This window comes from Hyperoodon ampullatus (genome assembly GCF_949752795.1).
Source record: "Hyperoodon ampullatus genome assembly, chromosome: 6".
Taxonomy (NCBI): Eukaryota; Metazoa; Chordata; class Mammalia; order Artiodactyla; family Ziphiidae; genus Hyperoodon; species Hyperoodon ampullatus.
Genome location: NC_136919.1, coordinates 8,459,761 through 8,478,698, shown reverse-complemented (window position 1 = coordinate 8,478,698; position 18,938 = coordinate 8,459,761). Strand labels below are relative to the sequence as shown.

At 49.2% G+C, this 18,938-nt stretch overlaps 2 protein-coding genes across 9 annotated transcripts in view; one reads left to right on the top strand and one right to left on the bottom strand.

The window, feature by feature from the left end:
- Window positions 1-4,917: 4,917 nt before the first annotated feature.
- On the bottom strand, window positions 4,918-8,594 carry RPL12 (ribosomal protein L12; the record flags this gene model as incomplete). Of its 2 annotated transcripts, XM_079706092.1 has the most annotated exons (7): window positions 8,457-8,594; window positions 7,817-7,890; window positions 6,696-6,794; window positions 6,273-6,354; window positions 5,585-5,671; window positions 5,133-5,245; window positions 4,918-4,962 (listed from the first exon to the last, which is right to left on the bottom strand). In XM_079706092.1, exons 1-7 carry the CDS (start codon window positions 8,491-8,493, stop codon window positions 4,957-4,959), a joined length of 498 nt encoding a protein of 165 aa, XP_079562218.1. In that variant the 5' UTR covers window positions 8,494-8,594. The 2 variants fall into 2 exon arrangements, with proteins under 2 accessions (XP_079562218.1, XP_079562217.1); XM_079706091.1 differs by lacking the exon at window positions 4,918-4,962 and having other exon boundaries at window positions 5,070-5,245.
- Window positions 8,595-10,937: 2,343 nt separating this feature from the next.
- Window positions 10,938-18,938, top strand: part of LRSAM1 (leucine rich repeat and sterile alpha motif containing 1) — a gene marked incomplete at its 5' end in the record, with an annotated part of 40,183 nt that continues 32,182 nt past the window's right edge. For 4 of the 7 annotated variants that reach the window (XM_079706777.1, XM_079706779.1, XM_079706774.1 and 1 more), the window contains 7 exons: window positions 10,938-11,009; window positions 11,313-11,369; window positions 11,878-11,922; window positions 13,351-13,428; window positions 14,798-14,866; window positions 16,865-16,949; window positions 17,942-18,063. In XM_079706777.1, the coding sequence (XP_079562903.1) occupies window positions 10,938-11,009; window positions 11,313-11,369; window positions 11,878-11,922; window positions 13,351-13,428; window positions 14,798-14,866; window positions 16,865-16,949; window positions 17,942-18,063 (528 nt within the window). The remainder of the gene's footprint in view (window positions 11,010-11,312; window positions 11,370-11,877; window positions 11,923-13,350; window positions 13,429-14,797; window positions 14,867-16,864; window positions 16,950-17,941; window positions 18,064-18,938) is intronic. The other 3 variants (XM_079706778.1, XM_079706775.1, XM_079706776.1) reach the window with 2 other exon arrangements.

Sequence of the window (18,938 nt, the reverse complement as noted above, 5' to 3'; positions counted from 1 at the left end):
GGTCCAAGTTAATAACAGGCACTCATATAACACTTGCTGTTCCTCAGGTATCATTCTGGGTCCTTTGTGTTTTAGCTCATTTAGTCCTCTTAATAATTCTGTAAGAGAGCTACATTCACAAATAATAAGTCCAAGGCATAGTAATTTGCCCAGAGTCACACAGCTAGTAAGAGGTTGAACCCAGATTTGAACCCAGGCGGTCTGGGTCAAGATTCTGTATAGAAATTCAAATAAAGCATACCTAAAACTAACCTGCTGTTTTCCTAAATAAGGTAGAAACAGGAAGAATCTTTTCAGGAAAATTGACCCTTGTGAAAAGAAGCTCCATAGCCTTCCCTAAAACTTCACTTCCTTAGCTATAAGCCTCTATGAAGGAGACAGAGAGAGATGTCTGGGACCATTGGGTTCACTTAGTTTTAATACTTTGCAAATATTATACATTAATTCACACTTTAAGGTTTTCTCTTAAAATGAATGAGGTCCCAAAGGGGATTAAGAATCAGTAACTCTTTTTAAAAATATCACCCACCCCCATCCATACTATAAAAGCAATGTTATTCTTTTTAAAATAACTTTTTTCTAATAAAAATAAGTTCATTTTAAGTTTAGAAAAGAATAAAAAAGAAAATCAAGATCTCCTGTCATCCCACCACACAGAGGTATTACCTTCAATCTTCGTATTACAAAAAGCAGCGTTTTCTAAAATTAAGTAACAGTATGTAATTTTACATATTCCTTCTTTCATCTAACAAGCATGTTGTTTATTTTTATCACTGCATAGTCCTTGAAAGCAAGGTTTTTATAACTTTTATTATAAAAATAATAGTCACTGGAGAACATTAGAAAATACAGATAAGCGTTGAAGAAAATAAAAACTACCCCTGCCTAATCCCACAACCCAAAGACAACACAGCTTATCTTCATTGTATAACTTGCCAGTGTTTTTTCAATAAATACCTTTCTACAAAAGGAATTATAATGTACAGATTTCAAACATGACTTATAACTGCTGAACAGTGTCCCTTGATTGGCTATACTATATAGTCATTCCTTGTTATTAAACATTTAGGTATTTGCTTTTCATTTGACAAATGATGCAGTGTTGACAACAAATGATATTAATGCAGGTGAAGTGGAATTCTGTGTCAGCATTTTAAAGACTCTTCACACATGCAGCCAGATTACTCTCCAGAAAGCCTGTCCATTTATGCAGCCGCACCAGTGTGTGAGATATCCCAAATGCTGCACTCTTAAAACACTCTAGAATTAACCATTTTTTTTGAAATCTTGCTGATTTGATAGGTGAAAACATTCATCCTGCTGGCATCAGTCATCAGTTTTAAGTGAATTGTTCAATCCTGGTAATAGTAGGTTGCCCAAAACCACACCGAGAATTGTGACTAAGAAGACAGCTTAAGACAACCCAGTACTTGGCAAAAGCACAGGAGAGGAGTGTCAGAAAGAAAGGAGAGGAGTGCATCTGAGGCAGGTTCAGGATAAACTTCTGCTGTTTAGGAAAGGGAGCAAAGAATGCTCAAGTCTCTGAAAAGCTTTGTGATCATTGTGGTTTAGAACGGAAGCATCCTGGGTGAAAGGGGGTGGAAGCATCGAACCTGTCCCACATAAGAGCTCAGCCAGACTCCTTCAGCCTTTTGTCTTTCGGTATCTTTTCTTTCACCAAAAGAATCTTTAAAATTGCTTTTGTAAATATTCTTCAGATTGGAAGATTGTATCTGAATCACCACCTGAACAAGACATTTCTGAAGAATCATTCCAAGACCCAAGTGTAGAGATGCCCTCTGGGGATTCAGATCACAGAAACGGTGAACTGGGGAAGAGTTTCAATCTGAGACCAGTTCTTTCTCCACAGCAGAGAGTTCCTACAGAAGGGAGGCCCCGTAAATGTGAAACGCACACAGAGAGCTTCAGGAAGAATTCAGATATAATTAAACCTCACAGAGCGAAGCCGTACATATGTAATGAATGTGGCAAAGCCTTCAGTTACTGTTCTTCCCTTTCTCAGCACCAGAAGAGCCACACTGGGGAGAAGCCATATGAGTGCCATGAATGCAGGAAGGCCTTCAGCCAGAGCTCATCTCTTATTCAGCACCAGAGGACTCACACCGGAGAGAAACCTTATAAATGTAGTGAATGTGGAAGAGCCTTCAGCCAGAATGCAAACCTTACAAAACACCAGCGAACTCATACCGGAGAAAAGCCCTACAAATGTAGTGAGTGTGAGAAAGCCTTCAGTGACTGTTCAGCCCTTGTTCAGCATCAGAGAATTCACACTGGAGAGAAGCCTTACGAATGCAGTGACTGTGGGAAGGCCTTCCGCCACAGTGCAAATCTTACAAACCACCAGAGGACTCATACAGGGGAGAAGCCCTACAAGTGCAGCGAATGTGGGAAAGCCTTCAGCTACTGTGCGGCATTTATTCAGCACCAGAGAATCCATACAGGGGAGAAACCCTACAAATGTAATGCATGTGGGAAGGCCTTCAGCCAGAGTGCAAACCTCACAAACCACCAGAGGACTCACACTGGAGAGAAACCCTACAAGTGCAATGAGTGCGGGAAGGCCTTCAGCCAAAGCACAAACCTTATAATCCACCAAAAGACCCACACTGGGGAGAAGCCTTATAAATGTAATGAATGTGGGAAGTTCTTCAGTGAGAGCTCAGCCCTTATTCGACATCATATAATTCACACAGGAGAAAAACCCTATGAGTGCAATGAGTGTGGAAAGGCATTTAACCAGAGCTCATCCCTTAGTCAGCATCAGAAAATTCACACTGGTGTGAAACCTTACGAATGTAGTGAGTGTGGGAAGGCCTTCAGGTGTAGTTCAGCTTTCATTAGACATCAGAGACTCCATGCTGGAGAGTAACTGCGAACATAACCAAAGTGGATGGGGACCTCACGTAATCTGAAGGCATCTGGGGACATCTGACTTTAAGTCTAGCCCAGAGCCACATGCAAAAGCACCTTTAATAAATAGTCACTATTTTTTACATGTTGCATCTGGAAGGTCTCAGGTGCTCTCTTCTTTCTCAACATCTTAGACAACCCAACTCCAATTCAGTTTTAAAGATTTACCTTTAATTCAGTGGTAAAAGCACTCCAGAAACGTTGATTTATAAAGAATGAGTGAAAGACTTGGTTCCTACTTAAAAGGCCAGGTGTTTTGGCAGTGGTCTGGTTGTAGTAGTCTCTGCTTGAATGAGGGCTGTTGCAACAGGAGAATCAAGAATATTAGCCAGGGGCTTCCCTGGTGGCGCAGTGGTTGAGAGTCCGCCTGCTGATGCAGGGGACGCGGGTTCGTGCCCCGGTCCGGGAAGATCCCACATGCCGCGGAGTGGCTGGGCCCATGAGCCATGGCCACTGAGCCTGCGCTTCCGGAGCCTGTACTCCGCAACGGGAGAGGCCACAACAGTGAGAGGCCCGCGTACCACAAAAAAAACAAAACAAAAACAAGAATATTAGCCAGGAACGAGTATTTCCCATAGTGGAGCCACTGAGGTTTAAGATTTGGGGGAGTGAATTCAAGTGAGGAAGGGGATTCTAGAGCCAGCTGTTACTAGAATGGGGCTGGGGGAGGGATGCTGACTCTAGACACAGCTGCACACAACCTGCACTTTCTGAGCTGCTCAAATGCTCTATTCTAGTTACTGCTGTCAAGACCGAGGAAGGACAGTGAGGTTGAGGGTGCAGGAAGAAGCTAATGAAATCCCTCAGCAAGGTACATACCTTTAAACGGAGTTCTTAAGGGAGGGAAGGCTAACAAAACTGGGGCAACGTGACGGCAGCCATGCTTTCCCTGGCTCAGAGGCAGGTGAGTCATTTTTTACTTTCCCCTCTTGCTGACAGCTCTTTAGCCTGTTGGCCTGCTTCCTTTCTCCCTTGCACCCAAATGGTGTAGATCTCATCTCAGCACTTATAAACTGCTGTGAGCTTACTTGGTTTTTGGTTAGGTAAGCCTGATTTGAGACTCCCCATTACTGGTCTACTGTAAGGTAAGCTGTTTGTACCCTCAGCCATCACCCAAGGCCTCTAGCTTTGTTTCCTTGCGGACTTGCCCGTGTCCTGGAATGTTCCTCACTCCAGCGATCTCTGGGCAGTCCTTTCCACTAAAGCAGTTTTCCACCCCTGCTTGCACCTGTGACTAAAAACCACCTAAACCACCATGACCAAGTGGGACAGCCAAGTGACCAATGGCAGGGAAACGAAGTTCTTGGTGCCGTCATTCCCAACTCCCTTTAGGCTAGTGCCCAGAAGCCCCTTCCAGGTGGTACTTCAGGCTGCTCGGGTAGCTTTGTCTCAGTGTCCAGGTGTTTGAGGTTCATTCATTGCATATCAAATAAGGTGAAAGTGAGTGATGAGCTCTAGAAACTCAAAAGGAACAGAACTAAGGAAAAGACAAGGGAGAGGCTTAGGAAAGATGAAAGCATTCATTAGAAAATAGTCTGTGACTGGTTTAAAGCAAACCAGGGTAGGGCTAGGAGCTGCTAACTACAGAAGAGGACTCATAAAGGTCAGGTTCTTTAGTTGTCCCATCAGTGGTTCTGAACCACAGCTGTACACTGGAATGGAGAGCAAAGCCTTGAATCATGGGCCCTGGGCCCAGAACCCACCAAATGATTAAACTGGTTTGGGATGAAGAGCTCCTTCCCTAAGTGTTTAACTCCCCAAGTTTTCTTTCTGACCAAGAACTATTTCTTGAGGAGCTCCATGAATGTGTCTCCAAAAGCAGACTTCCTTTCTAGGTATTTTCTGAGCTAGTCCCATACAGGACAGAAATGTGTTGTCCACAGATTGCTGCTCCATCCCCAGATTCTGTCACCCTGGCCTCAATGACCACCATTTGACCACAAAGCCTAGGCTCCCCCAAGGAAGAGGCCACATCAGAAAGTCCACTGGTTGTCAAATAACCCTTTATTATTTTTCTTGCAGTTCTTAACTCTGTGGAAAAGAAAAAAAAAACCCTCAGTAATAAGACAAAAAAACCTTATCTCCCAGCCCCACTATTGAGCACTTCTAGAATTTTCCACCTTTTCCCCAAGGATACATTAGTTAGCTTCCCCTCCAGTTTTCACCCTGATTTTAAGCAAGTCAATGCATAAGTCACTTACAGCTGGACATTCCACCGCACCACTGTTGATGTCTTCTATGATGTCGTGAGGGTGGCGGCCATCAACATTGCAGCCCACAGACTGGGCGGTCCCCAGGATCTCTTTAATGGTTCCTATAATTAAGAAAAGGTGGAATCAGAGGGACTGTCATCCCTCACAATCCTCAGATACCAGTGGGGAAATACAGGCAAGGAGAGGAATAACTATTTTATGGAATACAGGAATAATCATCACTGCTCCCCTAATCAAAACTTCATAGCTCCATATATTTAAAAGCTCTGAATGCAAAAATGTCCACAGGTCCTATGATACCCAGATTCTTTCAAACCCAGAAAGACACCACACCGCAATTTCAGGTCTTACAAAATAAAGTCCCCTCTAAGTGGGAAAATGCCACTAAGTGAATACATCTTGCTTGACTATTAGGTGGCCCCATACTGTTCCGTTCTTACCAGAGAGTTCTCTAGCTAAAGATCGATGCCGCATCTGTCGGGCAATGCTGACAATCTCATCAAAAGTGATGTTTCCACTGTGCTTAACTGCAGAAAATAAAAAACAGCAAAAGCTTTGTTACCACCTGAGGCCAGAGCAGACCAGTCAGTCTTCCCTCACCCATTTCTAACCTGTTCCCATGCTTTCGGCACAGAGTCATCCACATGAAGAACAACCCTGTTTCCTAAGCTGGGGTTTAGTATCAGCTCACCACTGGATTGCACCAGCCAACAGAAAACTGGTCAGGTGCAGTGGCGGGTGGCTAGGGACAAAAGTCTTTGCTAACCTTATGTGGAAGGGACTGTTTTGCAGAGGAGAAAAAACATGCTGAAGTGACTGAGGTTGATTAAAGCTGTCCATAGGGTCTGTCATCCAGCTAGGAAGCTGCTCTTTCTTGATTACTGGTTATCTTTCTAAAGTTTCTTCACCCTGCCTGAACATGTCCCTCCTGCAAGCGTTGGGTGGGATCTGTTCCACACCAGGGACTGGGGAGAGCCACATGGCACCTCTTGGCAGTGCCTCGCTCTGGAACAGCTTAACAAATACCTGTGCCATCCCTAGGTTTCATTAAAGGGAGCACGTGCGGCTGTGTATCAAACACTGGGCACACAACACCACTCACATACTACCAGGGAAAAAGCCACTCACTGTTTTTCTGCTTCTTTCTGTCTCTTGGTGGTTCCTTGAGGGCTTTGATGATCAGGGCAGAGGCAGAAGGTACCACCTCAATCTGCGGAAGAGATTCTCAATGGGAATAACATACCCTACCCCACCCTCCAATGAGAACAACCCATACTACCATGCACCTTGGCTCTCAGAATCCATGGGCCAGATGCCACATTTACTGTACATTCAGGTTAATTTTCATAACCTGAAACACGTCCTACCCCAGCAAACAAGTGATTTACCCAGTGTCTCAAAAGTGAGAAGAGTTAATATCTGACCCATGCTCTCAAAAGCCTTCCCCACAGATAAAATTGCTCTTACCTCACCACTGGTGGCAGGTGACCATGTCAGCAAAAAACCTTCCTCCCAGGAATCCCTACCTCTGCCCTCCCTCAAACCAAGTACCTGGGCCTGTCGGTTCTGAATGGTCAGTTTCACTGTAATCCTCAGACCCTTCCAATCACCAGTTGCCTTGGCGATGTCATCACCAACTTTTTTTGGAGACTGCAGAAATAAAAGGTATATCACACCATGCCCTACATCGAAGCAGTCTGAATATCTGCCCAGTCCTCCTCACTTGGCAGCACAAGCAAGCTGTTTGAAACACGTTCAACTTTGCCTGCCCAATCAAGGCATGGCTATCACCATACTAAACTGGAAAACTGAGGCTGCAGGTTTAGTTGGTCCAGGGCTGTAAACTGCGGGTTCAAGGCCACAATGGGACCAGGGCCCTTATCTATCTACCCTCTCCTAAGGACCTATGTGGTTATTTTCAACTCTCTTACACTTGAATCACCGAGGGCCTCCTTAAAGACACCAGGTCCTTGTGTCTGACCAACCCTAATCAATCTGTGGGGATGAGGTCTGGGCATTTGCCCCTTTACAGTTCCCTGAACAGGAGAGATGTCCAGTGAGTGCCAGCTGAGCTAAGGGCCAAGAGTAATGAGGACACTGCTTAAGCAAAACCATGGTGGGAGAGCTTTTCAGACAGGAGACCACTGCTCAAAGAATAAAGGCCTGATTATATTCAGGAAAAAGGAAGTTCAGTAAAGAGTATAAAATGGAGGAAAAAGCAGGTTAATAAGTCTGATCCTAGGTAAAGCTAATCACATTAATCAGTAGGTTCAGAGCAGAGTTGTTAATACAAGCTACTGTAACATTCACCGAGATCCTCATGTCACACCCCATTTTATCTTCCCAGCAGCCATATGCCCATCTCCCTAGGAAACAGGCCAAGTAGGCTATGCGGTGTCACTAAGCCACTCCTGACTTCAAAAACCTCCTCTATCCCGTCTCTCAGGGACACTAAGAGCAGCGCTAAGAGGCACTGGAAAGTTACAGGTTCAAGGTACCAGGTTCCATCTTTACCTACAACCTTTCTGTGACGGCTAGTGCCAGTTCAGGCCTAGCCGGGGATGGCAATCGCTCACTGTCAGGGGCACCTCAGACACAATCGTGTTTGCACAAGCCAGAGTCGAACTCTGCTCTCCGCATACAAAAAGCGCCCCTCCACAAGGATGACTTACCAGACCCAGGGGGCCGATCTTGGGGGCCAGGGCAGACGTGGCACCGACTTCGCCACCGGTGCACCTCAGGTACACTGGGAGAAGGAAAGGGATCAGTGCCTCCGCAAGGGGAGCCCCCAAGTCACAGCCCTCCCAACGCATCTTTCCGGGCCTGGCCACACCACCTTCTGCCTCTTCTCAAAACAGCCCCAAGAACCTCGGGGGGGAGCGAGGCAGGACACCCCTCCCCCCAAGGCGTGGACCGCTCCAAGCGCCACGTGGGACAGCGGCCTTCCGCTTGGCTACCGCTGCCGAGGCCCACACCGCGCCGGCGTGGAGGAAGCCCCGGACGCCGGCCAACGGAGCCTAGGGGGACGCGCCCGGAGACAAACCTTACCCAAGGGTGGGGGCTGCAAAGCCGCCACAGGTCGTCCGGTCCTGCCCCCCCATCTACACGTGGGGAAGCTGAGGCCCAGAAAGCGGGTCGGCCAGGACCACACAGCGCCCTGAACGCAACACCAGAGGGCCAGCCTCTAGGGGGCAGCGGCTGCGGCTCTAAAACCCGCCGTGGGAAAGGCAATTGCGGCGGAGGCCGCAAGCCGGACGGAACGCGGGGAGGGATGCACCATCCCGAAGCCCCGGCCACATCTTAAGCACGCACCGACTTTGATCTCGTTGGGGTCGAACTTAGGCGGCATTGTGGAGGCGGCTGGTGTCGGATGAACCCGGATTCGGGACGACCGAAGAAAGGTGCACCTGAGCCTCCTCCGAGCCGAAAGCCGAAAGACCGGAAGATGGGGCGCTTGCGCCGGTTAAGGACCTGAAAGCGCGGCTCTCGCGAGAACTGCCGTCCCCGCCCCATCTTGCCGCGACGCCCTTGGTGCCATATTGCTTGTGGGCAGGCACCTAAGGCTGAAGGCTAGAGAAGCAGGCACCGCGGTGAGCTGTAGCTAGGGGTTCTGAAGCGGGGTTCGGGGCAGTTCTCCCGGGGGAGGCAGACAACAGAGCGCTTCTCCCGAGATCTCAGGCTTCGTTGCTGCCCATTCTCCCTGAGGGTCACCCCATAGTCCCTGTCACTCTATCCCAGAACCCCGCCCCTCTCCTGCGGGTCCGCACCAGCATTCCGAGACCCCACGGCCACGGCGATCCCCTACCCCCTTCTAACTCCCTCGTGATGTGGGCATTTTAGCTATTAAAACAATTTTATTAGAGTCTAAATCCGGTCCAACTCTTAATTCTAAGATTCTGCGGTCTTCGGTCTCAGACTTCGTCATCCTGGTCTGCATGACTTTCTGAGATTCTGAGTTTCGGTCCCTAGTTCCTGCGTTTGGAGGAGAGCAGACTGTGGCTCCGCCGGGCCTGTACCAGGTGGTCTGTCACCCGGCGTCCATGACCAAGACCTGCGAGTGATCGGCCTGCCTTGAGGTCCACCAGAGGGAACGAACGTCGGAGACCTGTGTATCCTCAAAGCAAGGTTGGGCACTGCCCACCCCAGCCAGGGGAGGAGGGTGTGGCTCTTCCTATCTGGGCTGGACGTCGGGGGAGGGGATGGATGAGGCGTGGACATCCGGGAGCAGGTCGGGAAGAGCTGATCTCCTAGGAGGAATGGAGGAGAGGTGGCCGTTGGGGAGGAGGTGAGGGAAAGTTAGTCATTGGGGAGCAGGTGGATAAGAGCTGGTCATCAGGGAGAGATGGGGGAGGGCTCTTTTTAGATCATTCCCCATCCCTGCAGACAGGTGGGGTGACAAGAGGAGCCTGAGCCAGCTCTGCAGGCTTGGCCAGCTCCCCAGACAGCCTTCACCTCTATTGGCAGGGACCTGTGATCTCTATGCCTCCCCCTGAGGAATGGGTGTGTGTCTTCTTCAACTGCATCTTCTCCCTGGCCCCTTTCTCCCTAGATCCTTCAGCTGTAGCAGGCCCTGAATAAATGTTTGTTAGATGTGTGGTGCTACGTGGTTAACATTTATTGGGCACTCATCATGTGCCAGGTTCTGTGCTATGGGCTTTGCAAGTATGGAAATGGATCCAAATAGAACCAAGTGTTGGTAACATTATTACTCACATTTTACAGATGAGGAGACTGGGGCTCAGAGAGGTGAACCAAGGGGACATGGTTGGTGGGTGACAGATCTGGAACTCAAAACCAGTTAAACAAAGAAAAAACAAAAAAGAAAAAAATTCTATTTCATCCCAAAGCCCATGCTGTTAACCATAAGCTTCCCTGTATGGTTGCTTCCTGGCCCATCGCTGTCCCATATCAAATCTGATATTTTCTGGTACCAGGCAGGCAGTGAGCACCTGGCTTCTGAGTTCAGGACGGTATACTTAATGTGTGCTAAGTTACTGAAGCACCAAGGAGTTGGGCAAACTCCACAGGATCGGGACTTGAAAGAGCAGAGTTCCAGACTGGTTCTGCCACAGTCCAGGCTGTATAACCAGCTCGCTGAACTTGATGAGCGTCAGTTTTGTTACTATAAAGAGGGCTGTGGTGAGAATCAAATGGAATAATAACTGTGAGAGTGGCAAGATGCCTGAGGATTGCTGTTGAATTTTTATTTAGCTCAGAAATCTCTTTGGTTATGATGTAGTTGAGTTCCCCAGGGTCAAGGTCAGGGCTGGCTAAAGCCATGCAGTGTTTGGTTTGCTGATGCCACTCTGATAGTCTTTCAGGGCCTACAAGGGATTCATCAGCCAAGTCTGTTAGAGTCCTCAAGGAGCATCCTTGGGAAGGACCTGAGGAAACTTCTCCAAGTCAACCCCCTTGTCTAACCTGGAGGAGAGATGGGGGCCTAGAATGGGGAAAGGGTATGCCAGGGTCTCACAGTGGGTCAGGGGCAAATGTGGGCTCAAGCCCAGGTCACCTGGCTTGCTGTTGTGCTCTTTCCACATACTGCTGCTTATTTTTAGTCAGCAAAGAACAAAGAGTGTTGAGCACCTGCTGTGCCAGGCTCAGGGCACAGATTGATGGTCACGATGGACACAGCCCCTGCCCACAAGGAACTCATAGTCCAGCAGATCAGCTACATGCTCTGTGTTACTGTGCTACCTGTCCTGGATGTTGGGGACCCGTGACAGAGTCCCCAGGCCCTAACTTCTCTCCTATGCCCTAGTGTTGTGAAGATTGCTCTGGGAAAAAGGAAGGATGCCACTCTTCTTCCGGAAGCGGAAACCCAGTGAGGAGGCTCGGAAACGGCTGGAGTACCAGATGTGTCTGGTGAGAGAAAATGGATTTCCTCTGCATCCATCCATCCCCATCACCACCTCTGCCCCACGCGACAGGGCTCCACATTGCACTTGCCCTCCATAAGCCGGTCACACTTCTCATTACTCGTTCACGCTCTTCTCTGCTGGACCTCAAGCCCCATTAAAGCAGAGGTCATTGGTCGACCTTCAAAATGGACTAGTTGAACCAGATGGTGTCTGTGATCTCTTGAAGCCCCTTAATCCTATGTCTCTTTGCCTGATTTGTCCACTCTGGAAGGTTGGACCCTCTTTTTTTAACTCTTTTTATCCCTAGGCAAAAGAAGCTGGGGCAGATGACATTCTTGACATCTCTAAATGTGAGCTCTCAGAGGTAAACTGGGGTGGTGGTTGGCCCGTGAATTTTTGTCTGCCCTTCTTTCTTAGATCACGTGTCCCTGGGAAAGATAGATGTAGACTGAGGCTTTTAAAAGGCCAGAAGCTCCTGTCAAGAGGTGTTTCCTTAGATTTTGTTCTTGTCCAAGAGAATTGAGACAATCTTTGGGCTTCAGCATAGTCTTCAAGAGTCACAGAGTCTAGAAAATGTACTCACGGATTCCTAGGGCACTGGGAGAGCCTGGGATTCTCTGCCAAGCACCAGAGATCTTTCTTTTGCCTCTCATAGCGTTCCTGTTGGGGGTGGGGTGGGTGCGTGGGCAGGCAGTCACCCGATAGCTGATTGGAAGGGAGGGCTGACCACCCGAGCAGCGTTCCTCCCAGCTTTCCCCAGGCTTAGACTTATCCACCTCCTGCCCCGTCTCTCCCCAACGCGTGTGCCACTCAGAACACAAGTTAAAAACTGGCAGGAGGGAGGGCACTGATCCTTCTTTATCTTATCTTAGATTCCCTTTGGGGCTTTTGCAACATGCAAAGTTCTGCAGAAGAAGGTGAGACAGATCTTCGTTTTCAGAGAATTATTTATTGCTTGTTTGCTTGTTTGAAATCAGGCGGGAATTCTAGGAGTTGTCTTCCTGGCACAGACATCCCCCTTCTCTCTGAATTGCACCCTTTCAGTCTGCAGCAGGTGTGTTCACAGGAGAGCAGGCTTTGGCATCAGGCAGCTCTGGCTTTGCAGTCCTGGCTTCGCCCCTCCTGAATTGGGCAACTTCCTTAGGCTCTTACATCTCAGTTTCTTCATCTGAGAAGACATCTGAAATGAAGACATCCGTAGTTCTACTCTCACAGAGCTTTTATTAGAATTACAGGTGAGGTAGGTAGGCAGGTAGAAAGAGAGATAAATGCCCTGAGTATAGTGCCTGCCACATAGTAGACACTGAGTAACCGCATTGTTATTAATAATAAAAACTATGGGACTTCCCTGGTGGTGCAGTGGTTAAGAATCCACCTGCCAATGCAGGGGACATGGGTTCGAGCCCTGGTCCGGGAAGATCCTACATGCTGCGGAGCACCTAAGCCTGTGCACCACAACTACTGTGCCTATGCTCTAGAGCCCGTGAGCCATAACTACTGAGCCCGCGAGCCACAACTACTGAAGCCCGCGTGCCTAGAGCCCATGCTCTGCAACAAGAGAAGCCACCGCAATGAGAAGCCTATGCACTGCAACAAAGAGTAGCCCCCGCTCGCCACAACTAGAGAAAGCCTGCGTGCAGCAACGAAGACCCAATGCGGCCAAAAATTTATTTATTTATTTGCTTGTTTGTTTGTTTGTTTAAATAATAATAATAAAAACTACACTCATTTCATTCTGGTCACCCAGGGGAGGTTAAGAGTGGAATGAATGATTTTTCAGAAAGGCATTGCAGACTTGAATGCAGATAGGTAAGAGTATTCTAAATGAAGTGTCTAAATGAAGGGAGGTAAAACGTGTTCCATACCAACAGAGCAGTGAGCTCCTTGACACTGGCGTATCCATGCAGGGGCTGCCGCCTAACAAAAACAGCAATAGATGACTCGGATTGAGCGCTGGACCACGTGCCAGCCCTGGGCTAAGTGATTTTTGTCTGTTAGCTTGTTAACCATCAATGGCAGCCCTCAGACAGGAAGTTATTATTCTCTATTTTCCACAAGAAGATACTGAAGCTGAGGGAGGTTAAGATCAGGTCAGCTGCATGGGGATCCCTTCTCGGGATGGAAGGTAGAATTAGACCTCTAAGGTCCCTTTCACCCTGGAAACTCCAGATTTTAAGGTCAATCTGGTTCCACATTTGGAGACATCCCTTGTGACATCTGCCGGAGCAGAGAACTGGGCCGGGCGGGGCCCCTAGCAGCCTGAGCTGAGCTGGCTGCCCCGCCTCCAGCCTTCCCTCCCTGCTGCTCTTCTTCAGCCTAACATGTCAAAAATCTTTTCCACACAGGTGTTGATTGTCCACACGAATCACCTCACTTCCCTGCTTCCTAAATCCTGCAGCCTCCTGAGTCTCGCCACCATCAAGGTACTGGGGCCCTTCTCCCAGGCGTCGGGGACTCTGCGTGGTGTTCCAGGTGGTAGCCAGCATCCCTGCTCCCTTCACGTGTCCTCTGTCAGAGTTTAGGCCAGACATGCCTAGTGTCATGGTGACTCTGGGGTTTAGTGAGCATGGTTTATCGGGCACCTTGTCTGTGCTTTGTGTGGGGTGCAGTTGCAAAAAGAAGCAGCCACAGGCCCTGCCCTTAGGGAGCTAGGTGGAAAGGCAAACCATAAGCTCATAGCAAGTGAGCTGGCAGAGAGCAGGGAGACCAATGAGCCCAAACAGGAAGGAACAGGAGGGACGCCAGGTGTTGTGTGGTCAGTGCGTGAAAGCTTGGTGAGCTGGGGCACCTCCCTCCCTCCTGACAGCGCCCCCAGGACAAGGACTGGGATATAGTCACAGTATATGTGAGGTGAGACCCCAGGGTGGTTCCACAGGAACATAAGCTGTGGCAGTGGGTACACACACAGGGAGAAAAGACTGGCAGCGTAGGCATCAAAGTAGTTTTTATGGCTCATGATGGTGTACAGGGATTAGGGGTCGTTTTTACTTCTCTTCATTTTTCTGGTCCAACGTGTATTATTTTTATAATCAGAAAAAAGATAACATTAAAAAATGTTTATGTTTATGTATATATTTCGTATATATGCATTTTCTAGTACGTATGTGCGCACACACACACACACATATATATATATTTTGCTCATTTTCATTGTTAAAAACATTAGGAAATACAGTTAAGCATAAGGAAAAACATACAATTTCACACTCTAGGGAACTACTATCAATATTTTATTGCATATTTGGTAGTATTTTACTATGCAAATACGTATTTATACCATGAGGCTTTTTTTTTTTTTTTTTTTTGCGGTATGCGGGCCTCTCACTGTTGCGGCCTCTCCCGTTGTGGAGCACAGGCTCTGAACGCACAGGCTCAGCGGCCATGGCTCATGGGCCCAGCCGCTCTGCAGCATGTGGGATCCTCCCGGACCGGGGCACGAACCCGTGTCCCCTGCATCGGCAGGCGGACTCTCAACCACTGCGCCACCAGGGAAGCCCCCATGAGGCGTTTTTAACGTGAATATCTATGCATACTCTTTTATAGCTCGCTTTTTTCACTCAACAGTAAAAATAAATATTTGATAAATAAGAGAATGAAGTGGTATGATACTTTTAGAAAGGAAATGAGATGGAATGATCATTTAGTTGGGGAGGAAGGGTCAGTGCTCCTGCTTTCAACACCAGAGGCGTGGGGCACTCCTGTCCAACCTCACCCTGTCTCTCCGGAGCCTGAAATGAGAGAGCCTTTCTCAGCAGGTGACTTATAGGTGTTAAATTTGTTCTCCTTCTGCAGGTTCTGGATCTTCATGATAATCAGCTGACAGCCCTTCCTGATGATATAGGGCAGCTGACAGCCCTCCAGGTATGGCTTCAGGAAACAGAACACCCACCTCTGACCACCTAAGCAAGAAATGGCAGCCACACAGACCTGGAATGTTCTGGTCGTGCTCTTTCTAGCCAGGGCTGCACTTGGTGCCACCGGCTCCTCCCCCTTTGCTCTTGAGATGCCCAGTGATGGCATCAACAGAGCAGTCTGGGCTGTGGGCATCTCTCCACCCTGTTTTTGGCATGTGCTTTTGGGATTTCATCATGAGCTTCCGCCACTTTAAAGAAAAAGAGCGCCCAGAGAGTCTACCTTTTCCAAATGATGAGTTCAGCACTCTGACTCACCGTCTCACTTCTGCTCCCTGTCAGTGGCAGCCCCTGCATTTACTGAGCGTTCACTGCATGCCAGCACCAAGCTAAGCGTTTCGCTTGCGCTGTCAATTGATTGATTCCTCACAGCCACTCTGTGAGGCTGGTGTTAGCATCATCCCCGGTTCACAGAGGAAGACGCGCTGTCCTTCACACTTAGATTAAAATCCCTTCTCTTCACTGTGCCCCATCAGACCCTGTACGCTGGGCCCTCCTGTCTTCCCAGCCTCCTTTCCTTCTCTCTCCCCTCCACTGTCTGCACTCAACTCCTAAAACCCTCTGGCCCTGTGCGCCCCACCCCCGGCAGGGCCTCTCCACAAGGCTCTTCCTTCTGCCCGAGTGGCTCTTCCTCCATCTCAGCCCAAATGTCCCTGCGAATCCTCCCCAACCCCCCCATCTAGGTGGATCCATCTTGTTCGCCTCTGTCTCGACCCGCGTATTTCCCAGAGAGCACTGATCGCGGTCTGTAATTACTAGTTATGCTCAGCTGGCTCCCCTCCCGAACTGTGATCTCTGTGCGGGCAGCGTCCTCACCTAGCGCACTGCCTCCCACGTGGAGGAGACTCAAGATGACTTGAATGAACTACCCTGCGAGGTGGGTGCTGTTATCACATTTACAGAAGAGAGAACGGGTCCAGAGGGATGACTGTAACTTGCCCAGGGTCACATGGAGAACATGTGGCTGAATAGTAGTAACTGCCCCCACTGAGAGAGAGCCACAATGAATACCTGGGTGTAGGATCTTTTGGGAATTGTTTACGTATATATTTTTGTAGAATTGCTGCATTCACTGTTTTGTAACCTTTGGATACCTGATAATAACTCGTAACCATCCTTTGGTTCATCAAATATTCATCTGCCACATTATTTTTATTTTTATTTTTTGTGGTAAGTGGGCCTCTCACTGTTGTGGCCTCTCCTGTTGCGGAGCACATGCTCCAGACGTGCAGGCTCAGCGGCCATGGCTCACGGGCCCAGCCGCTCCACGGCATGTGGGATCTTCCTGGACCGGGGCACGAACCCGTGTCCCCTGCATCGCCAGGCTGACTCTCAACCACTGCGCCACCAGGGAAGCCCTGCCACATTATTTTTAATGTGCTTCCCTTTCCATCATATCTATTTTTAATGGCTTCCTCATGTGTCATCCTGTCAGCCTCGCTCACCTCATGATGCCACATCCTGGAGGGAGTGTGGCCTTTGGGATCCAACAAGTCTGGGGTTTCAATCCCGGCACCACCAGCTGCCGGCCTTGAAGCCTTGGGCAGATCCCATTGCCTTTATGCAGCCCAGCTTCCTTCTGCTAACACTGGGATAACTAGGCCTCATCACATGCTGCCTCACCTGGATCCCTGAATCTGCTCGTCCCCTTCTTCCTCCCGCCCTGATTGTGGGGCCATTGTTGGCTATTTTGTGGTCAATATAAATGATACAACCTCAGCAAGAACTAGGTTCAAAGTCTGGCTTTGCCCTCCTGGACACATGACTTCACTGCTCTGAGTCTCAGTTTTCCCATCTCTCAAATGGGATCATAACAATCTTTATCTTCCTCACAGGGCTGTCAGGAGATAGAGGTGTGTGTGGTGCCCGGATGACGCCTGGCCTGAAGCAGGGTAGACACTGTTGTCTGTGTGTGTGCATTCTCATGCCATTTTTCCCTCTTTCTTAGGTGTTGAACGTGGAAAGGAATCAACTGACGTATCTCCCACGTTCCATTGGGAACCTGATCCAGCTCCAGACCCTCAATGTGAAAGGTAGGGGCCAGGAAAACCTGTCCGTGTGACCCTTGGTCAGCTCTGGGCTGACGCAGCCAGCATCCACAGGGTGCTCCTCCTGAGAACCATTGAGCACGAGGGCAGCCAGCCCCCAGGTGTCACTCTAAACTGTCTGACTTCCTATTTAGTCCATCTGTCTTCATGGTAACCAGAGACAGGGCATCTGGAGGGTTCCTGTGACTCCTCTGAGCCAGGGTCTCACAGGGAGGAGGGCAGACGATGTTGACAGCTAGGCCCCCGAGGCTCAGTCACTGGTGTTTAGAATGTGGTGGACGGACTGGGCACGAGTGATTCTGAATAGTGCTTCCCGCCTCTGAAGAGCACTTCCAAATTCAGCGGTGCCGTGAGCCTCATGACAAATCCCTGAGGTAGGGAGAGGAAGGAGATCTTATCCCCAATTTACACGTGAGGAAAACGAGGCTCAGAGAGCAGTGACTTGCTCCAGACCACCCAGAGCAATAGTGACGGGCCGAGATTCTAATGCGTGCCTCCCCCTACCCCCAACTCTTTCATTTCTTGTTGGCCTTAAGCACTTTCTGTACAGAATGCCTCAGTTTACCCATTTGTTACATATAAACAATGAAAAAAATAATGGTACCCAACTTACTAACCACTTACTATGTGGTAGGCCCTGTGCTGAGCACCTCATATGCATAATCTCATTGAATCCCTCAGTATTCCTATGAGGCCAAATAGTATTATCATCCGCATTTTACAGATGAGAAACTGGTCCAGGGAGGGCGTCAGTTTTCCAAAGTCACTCAGCTAATAAGTGGTGGAATGGGAACTTGAACCCAGGTCACTGAAACTCCACTGCCATGTTTTTCCTTATGGAGTCTCAGGTTCCAGGCCCTGGCACATGCCCCAGGCTCAGAGGGGGGCACCCTCCTCCCTGGGTCCTCACGGGAGTCAGGCAGGAAGATGGTGAAGGGGTTTTGGGGTGCTGAGCCGTGCCATTGGGATCCCTCCAGACAACAGGCTGAAGGAGCTTCCAGACACCTTGGGGGAGCTTCGGAGCCTGCGTACTCTCGACATCAGTGAAAGCGAGATTCAGAGGTTGCCGCAGATGCTGGCGCACGTTCGAACCCTGGAGGTAGGTGGGGAGATGTTCTCACCTGGGGTCCTACCTGGCCTTCCCACCGCTCCCTTCCCACATTCCTGGAGGCCTGCCCTGGTCACGGGGTGCTGGGGTCACAGAGGTCTCAATGTCCTCAGGGGCTCACATGGCCTGAAGTGTGAACCGTTGTAATTATGTGACTTTTGCTGCCATGATGGAGGCAGGAAAACAGATTTCTAGAGTGAAGAGATAATGCCAAATCCTGATGGGGTTAATTAACATTCTATGAAAGACATGGTATTTGAGCCAGACCTTGAAAGAGGAAAAAGCTTTGGAGAAGTAGACACGGGTAACGGGAGCATTGCAGGTGGAGGAAACAGTTCGGGAAAAGGCAGGAGGTGGGAAAGCCCAGGACACATTAAGGGGAGAGCAGGGAAGCTGATGTGGTTGGAAGTTGCTGTGCCTGGAGGGTCCAGGGCATAAAGAGCCTGGGTGCTGTCAGGGAGGGAGTGGCCTCAGCTTGGAGCTGCAGAAACTGAGATTCATCAGAGCAGGGGGTAGTGGGCAGGGGAAGGTGAGCACCGCGGACACTGTGTTAGTCTCCCAGGGCTACCCTAACGAAGCACCCCAGGCTGGGGAGCTTAAACAATAGACTTTTCTTCTCTCACGTTCCTGGAGGCTGGAAGTCCAAGATCAAGGTCTCGGCAGGGTTGGTTTCTTCTGAGGCCTCTCTCCTTGGCTTGTGGACGGCCGTCTTCTCCCTGTGTCCTCACATCGTCCTCCCTCAGTATGTGTCCGTGTCCTAATTTCCTCATCTTTTAAGGACACCAGTTGACACTGGATTAGGGCCCAGACAGGTGACTTTGTTTCAAACTTGATTACCTCTTTAAAGACCTTACATCTTGATCGCG